The 6983-nt window shown below is 34.4% G+C and overlaps 1 protein-coding gene across 1 annotated transcript; it reads left to right on the top strand.

Moving 5' to 3' along the window:
* The first annotated feature begins 2554 nt into the window (after positions 1-2554).
* Positions 2555-6310, top strand: LOC111412680 (leucine-rich repeat receptor-like protein kinase PXC1). The gene is made up of 3 exons (XM_023043607.1): positions 2555-3980; positions 4508-4970; positions 5845-6310. The coding sequence occupies exons 1-3, from the start codon at positions 2639-2641 to the stop codon at positions 6050-6052; spliced, it is 2013 nt and encodes a 670-aa protein (XP_022899375.1). The 5' UTR covers positions 2555-2638; the 3' UTR covers positions 6053-6310.
* The last annotated feature ends 673 nt before the right edge of the window (positions 6311-6983 follow it).

The following is a 6983-nucleotide window of genomic DNA, read 5'->3' as shown; positions in this document are numbered from 1 at the left end:
AAAAAAAAAAAAAAAAAAAAAAAGGGAAAATTAAAGAATTAGGTGCTACAGTGAGAAAAAGTTGAAAAGTTGCGACAAAGGCTATAAGTTAGGGACCAATGCTGCAATTTTTCCTTGGTCCAGCTTGCGACAGTCAATAGATGCTAGGCTTTTTGAAAGTCAATCCCGCCTTCGTTAGGTGACTACAAGTTGTACCCAATTTGTCGCTTTTGCCCGACAATGTCACTGTACCCACCAAACCATTTCATTGTCTTCAGTAAATTTACATGGATTTTATAGAAAGAAACCTAAGTTTTTCCCCGGAAGTGATTAATTTTGGATAAGCCAAAACAGAAGTACTTCAAGATCTGAGATTTATTTCCGAAATGTTTGTGCATTGTTGCATTTTACAGTTTTGGCCAGACTGCAAATGGATTGGACCCATATCTGATTTGATCCGATTAGAATAATTCATTAATCCGATTCAATCTGATAATTCAATCCAATGGATATTTGATTGTTAAAGTCATATTCGATTTGTTATGTTATCAAATATCAGATTCGATAGTCTAATCCGAAATGTTTTAGAAAGGGAGGATTCTCAATTTCAATACAATATTTATTTTTAATATGGATTAATGTTATATTGGAATTTTATAGGTTTGACGTTCTTCATTAAAAGTTATAAGTATAATACGAATTTAAAAATTAAAAAATTATGTGCAATAAATTTTGTGGTAATATATAAATATATTATATTATTATAACAAATCGGATCGGATTAACCTATAATCATATTTGCTCCATTTAATTAATGAATTTTCGAATTCGAATTTTAATCCGGTAATATCAAGTTGCCGGATTGAGATCCTAAATCTATCTTCTATTAATTTCATTGAAGTCTGATATAATTCGAATTAAAATTCGATTCATTGACAACTCTAATTTTGGAATTAAAATCAAGAATTTAATTTAAATCAAAGTTAATAATTAATTTTAATCATATAATTTATGAAATTCATAATTTTTCTATCTCATATTTCATCAACTTTTATCATAATATAATAAAAATCTTATTTTAATTCCCATCAAACAAGGACATAATGTCATCAGAGAATGATTCGGTGGAATTTTGATACTTCAAATAATGAAATTTAAAAGGAATTTCCAATATAAGAAAATAAAAGTAAATAACCAAGGCATTTTCCACATATACTCCTATCCCTATTTGCATGAGAGGTCCCCAATCAGTCCATGAATGAATGAAAGAAAAATATATAAAATTGGTATCTTCTTTTACCATTTACTCAGCAGTGGAAAACAGCAATCATTCACACAACCAATTCTTGTTCAAGCTCATGTCTCCTTTAATCATTCTTCTCTTTATTATTATCACTAACAGTGTTTAACAGAATTGATTGACCTTATAAAATCATGTCCTGCATATTTAAATTCTTAAAAGAAAATATAATTTTTATTTATTCATATTTGTATTTTCTATTAAGTATTTATTATTTTTAACTACCTTTTGGCAAAATTTATTCATTTGGGAAGAATTTATTATTAATTTAGTTTATATAAATAAATTTAAATGTGTATAAGAGGATAATGAATATGCATTAATTGAAATACGTGATTAATAATGAAGTTTGATCATAAATTCTTCATCGTTAATCATACTTGAGCCATAAATTTTTAATATACTATTGTCGTTTAGATTGAACTCGTGAGTTATAATATTATTTAGTTACGGTGTTACATCAAACTATTTTTTTGAAATGAGTATTTCATAATTTGAAAAAGTAAAATGTCCAAAAAGTCAAATTAAGATTAACCTTTTGTTTGGTAAATTTAATAATGGTTTATGAAAATAAATAGTAGTGAATCATACACGTATGACTAATATTGAGTTATATTTATGAACACGTGGTTGAAATTAATACCTAAACAGGGTTCATGTGGAATTGATTTGCAAGAAAAGTATAATTTAAAAAAAATAACAAAATAACATTACAAATTTTATGAACTTGGTTGGGTAATTTTCATCAATAAGAAAACAAAAGCAAAACTTTAAAGTACTATGATATCAAGAATATTTATAACATATTATTTTATATGTCAATGTTAATTCAATCCTACACACACACATATTTATTTATTTTGTTTTCTATGAAAAATGCTACAGGATAAATTGGTTAATTTTTGGTGATTGTAATAGTTAGCTGCTTGTTTGATTCTGATTTTTAACATCCACTTTTAAGTTATAATTAGTCTAACTTTATTTTTTTCCAATCGAGTTCATGCAAGTCCAATTTTCAAAATGATGTTAAAGGCTTAAACATGATAGCGAAATTTCACGATTTAAGTTTGATATTAAGACAGAGTCAATGAGCGATAAAAAAAAGTCCATGACCTAAGTTTGTGACTTCCGTTGCAGTTCAAAAGGGTGCGTGTCCAAGGTCATTTCAAGTAGTGGAGCAATTGATACACACACACACACACACATATATATATATATATGAAAATGATATCTTAAACAATAAATATCAATCACAAGATATCAATCTGTAACCCAATTACTCTATATTTTTTCCCTCTACACTTTTTCAAGCGTAAATAAAACCCCATTATCCTACTTCCCGCTTTATGCTTTTAACGAATGGACCTTCATTTCTTTGTTTTTCTCCTTTTCTCTCTTACACTCTTCACCATCTCTTCCTCCGCCACCGACGCCGCCGATGACACAGTTGCTCTCTCCCTCTTTCGCTCCCAAACCGACCTCCATGGTACCCTCCTCCCCAACTGGATCACCACCTCTAACACTACCACCGCATGCACAGCCAATTGGGTCGGTGTAAACTGCACCAAAAACCGTATCACCGCCCTCTACCTCCCCTCCCTCAACCTCCGTGGCCCCATTGACTCCCTCTCCGCCTTGGACCAGCTGCGCCTCCTCGACCTCCGGGACAACCGCCTCAACGGAAACCTCACTCCGATCACACAATGCTTCAACCTTAAGCTCATCTATTTATCCGGCAATGACTTCTACGGCCAAATCCCGGCAGAACTTTTTTCCCTACACCGCCTCCTCCGCCTTGACATTTCCAATAATAATCTCGGAGGCCCCATTCCAGCTGAATTCTCCAAACTCTCCCGTTTGCTCACTCTTCACCTCCAAAACAATGAACTTTCAGGGACCATTCCGAATTCCCTTGAATCCCTTCCACAACTCAAAGCATTAAACCTTTCGAACAACGAGCTCCATGGAGTTGTACCTAAGAACTTATTATCGCGCTATGGCGGAACTAGCTTTTCCGGTAATGAAGGGTTATGCGGAACTGAACCATTCCCCCAATGTTCAAACACCGGTGTTGAACCGCCGGCACAAACAGTACCATCAAATCCCATTTCTCTGCCTTCATCAACAGCTACGGTCGAAGAAACTAATAAGCATCATAAAAAACTCGGCAATGGAGCAATAGCAGCAATTGTAGTGGTAAATTCAGTGCTGGTTTTGGTGATTGCATCCTTTGCTATTGCATACTATTGCGGGAAGTATTCGAGGGGTTCAAATTCCACGGCAGGGAGTGAAAGTAGCAAGAGGAGAAGCAGCTATTCGAGTGAAAAAAGAGTGCACGCCAATAATGGAGGTGGAGACAGTGATGGGACTAATGCGACTGACCGGAGTAAGCTCGTGTTTTTCGACCGAAAAAAGCAGTTCGAGTTGGAGGATTTGCTCCGGGCATCAGCTGAGATGCTCGGAAAAGGAAGTTTGGGAACAGTTTACAAGGCCTTGCTTGATAATGGATGCATTGTGGCTGTAAAGAGGCTGAAGGATACAAATCCTTGTGCTAGAAAGGAGTTTGAGCAGTATATGGATGTAATTGGGAAGCTCAAGCATCCTCACATAGTGAAATTCAGAGCTTACTATTATGCAAGAGAAGAAAAATTGCTGGTTTATGATTATCTCCCAAATGGCAGCTTGCATTCACTACTTCACGGTATGGAAAATCTTAATTTTAAAGAAGCTATTGTGTTTGATCGATTTTGTTTTAAGCTATGTGTTTGTTTATGCACATTAGACTGCGTAGAACCTAATTATACTGTCCACTTGACCATGGATCGAATTATATATTTGAATGGGCCGTTTTCTGCGAGATAGAGATTGAGGGTCATGAGATCATCAATAATATATTCTTGTTCACAGAGAAAATCTGCGGCTAAAAGTGGATGTTGATACGCATCCTACAAAGTTTTGTGAGAGTTGGAGTTCGTTTTAAGTGGTCGAACGAATTATCTAATGGAGCCATGCTGTGTAGTGACATTTCTTGAATTTTGGCATATTACTAGGGCCGATACTTGTGGACCGAGTGGCCCGTGGGGCTGAAATCACAGAAATGCCACTGCCCTGTCCTGCGCGGCTTGGCGCCCACACAAATGCACTTAGATTCTCACAAAAATTGGTTAACCGATGTCTATATAGTTCTATGGATTAGGACTTAGTTCGTAACATTCTTGATTTAAACAGGGAACAGAGGACCAGGGAGAGTTCCATTAGATTGGACTACAAGGATCAGTTTGGTATTAGGGACTGCTAGAGGGCTTGCAAAAATTCATGAAGAATATGCTGCTTCAAGAATTCCACATGGAAATGTGAAATCATCAAACATACTGCTTGACAGAAATGGAATTGCTTGTATTTCTGATTTTGGATTGTCACTGCTTTTGAACCCTGTCCATGCCATAGCTAGATTGGGAGGGTACAAAGCACCAGAACAGGCAGAAATCAAGAGGCTTTCGCAAATGGCTGATGTCTATAGCTTTGGGGTGTTATTGTTGGAAGTTCTTACTGGTAAAGCTCCATCAAAGTACCGATCACCGAGTCGTCCTCAACTTGAGGAGGAAGAGCAGCTGGTGGATTTGCCAAAATGGGTTCGATCTGTGGTGAGAGATGAGTGGACGGCCGAAGTGTTTGATCAAGAATTGTTAAGGTACATGCAACTTCTTCATCTAAAAGTTCATATTGTTAGAGCCGTCCAAGCTTATTTATTCGAGTTATGTGAAAAAAAGTAAGTTATGCACTTATGCTAGTTAAAAAATAAATTCTAAAATTGAATAATGCTATATATATATAAAGATCATTCCCATGTGATGTCAAAAGTGATGTGAGATAAAATGATAAGGCCAATTAAATGTAGAATTAAGTTGAGTGTACACACACTCTTTGACAGCCCACTCACATGAGTGGGCCTCGCAATTATTTTAATCTTGGGACCCACTTGTGTGATGTGTGAGGGCTATTAAAAATGATGTAAAAAGAGATGTACTTGTAGCATAATTGTTAAACGTATATATATGAGATCCATTTTATTGACCTTGGGATCATCTCCAATTTTTACATATAACATTACACTTGAATAATTATGTTTTGGCAGAACAAAAGCTTAAAAGTAACTTTTACTTCATTTTAAGTTGAACCAAACTTCTCCTCACATGTCGGCCAAATTCAATTTTTAATGAAAGGCTTAAAAAGTACTTATTCAGTAAATGAGTAGTGATCAAACTTGGACTCATGACATTGACTCGAAAGAGGTAAAAGGGGTTGAAGGGTCAAATTGATGGTAAAAGAATATTAATAAACAAAATAGATAGAACAATTTTCTTTTCTCTAAAAGTTAAACCGGTTTCACTTGAACAGGTCGTTTTTTTAACTTATATTCGTTTTTTTCTTATTTCCGGACCGATTCCAGGTTTCCCATAAAAATTGATCGGTCCAGTACAGTTTCTACAATACTAGTTAAATTACATTATGTAAAAATTTAAACTGTTAAAGAGCTAAGACTTGTATTTAAACAACATTTCCAGGTACAAGAACATTGAAGAGGAATTGGTGTCAATGCTGCATGTAGCAATGGCTTGTGTAGTGCCACAGCCTGAGAAGAGGCCAACAATGGTTGAAGTGGTTAAAATGATAGAGGAAATAAGAGTGGAGCAATCTCCACTGGGAGAAGACTATGATGAATCCCGCAATTCCCTCTCGCCTTCACTCTGCACAACTGATCAAGATGCATAGCCCTAATTCTCTCTTCTTCTTGCAATTTGCAAAATTTCTAGTTTGTCAATTCCATTGCTTATGGTATGGACTGTTGGAGTTCCTTTTAGTTTTGAATTATAATGTAATTTATTTTCTATTTCCAAGTCCGTAAGTCATTTGGGTGCATTGAACTTAGGGGTTGATCTTGTTATAACATGTTGTGTTCGTGTCAAATGAATATATGTGATTTGTCAGGATATATATTTATTAGAAATTGAGAACAAAGTATGTGAAATATCTCTTTTCAATCATAATCAAGTTGCTTATTGTTTATGTATACTCTATGTTGTAGATAAAATTTGTGCGAGTATTCGAGTAGCACAAAAGTGCTATTCTCATTTTGAAGGGGTCAAGAATTCACAGCAACAAGTAGAAAGAATTAAGAAGCGATAACTAATAAGTGTCCTCTTGAATGGGAACAATTGCATCGCACACAACGACACAAATATCATTTTCATTGGCAATGTAAAGAGATGTATTTTGATTTTGCAAATGTTACTCGTTATTATAATATATAGAGATAGTAGAGACATCCTCTCACCTTTGAAAAGTATCACTAATCTCTCATATTTCTAGATTTGAATATCACATACACCAATAAATATTTTTGAGTTATATATTGGACAATTATATTACTACTATAAAATTTACTTACTACACCACATTATAATCATACCATAGTTAAAATATATTTTTAGTTAATACACCCACAACAAATTTACAATTATACTCCTAATTCAATAAAAATTGAAAATGAAGTATATATATAATTTATTGTACTCATCTTCACTCTTAAATAGACTCATGATTATTCGAGTCTTCAATTTCTCGAAAAGCATTTTCTGCTTCCTTTTGATTCCCTAATGCTTGAAGAAATGCACTCAAATGAGAACATGTGAGAGTTCAATTA

Source organism: Olea europaea, chromosome 2 (assembly GCF_002742605.1).
Source record: "Olea europaea var. sylvestris chromosome 2, O_europaea_v1, whole genome shotgun sequence".
Lineage (NCBI taxonomy): Eukaryota > Viridiplantae > Streptophyta > Magnoliopsida > Lamiales > Oleaceae > Olea > Olea europaea.
Note: the sequence above shows the minus strand (reverse complement) of the source record. Positions and strands in the feature narration are given on the sequence as shown.

Excerpts from the sequence above, each read along its gene's own strand:
- LOC111412680 (XM_023043607.1), top strand. The coding sequence starts at position 2,639 with ATGGACCTTCATTTCTTTGTTTTTCTCCTTTTCTCTCTTACACTCTTC. Across the intron at positions 3,981-4,507 it reads CTTGCATTCACTACTTCACG|GGAACAGAGGACCAGGGAGA; the intron begins GTATGGAAAATC and ends TGATTTAAACAG. Across the intron at positions 4,971-5,844 it reads TTTGATCAAGAATTGTTAAG|GTACAAGAACATTGAAGAGG; the intron begins GTACATGCAACT and ends CAACATTTCCAG.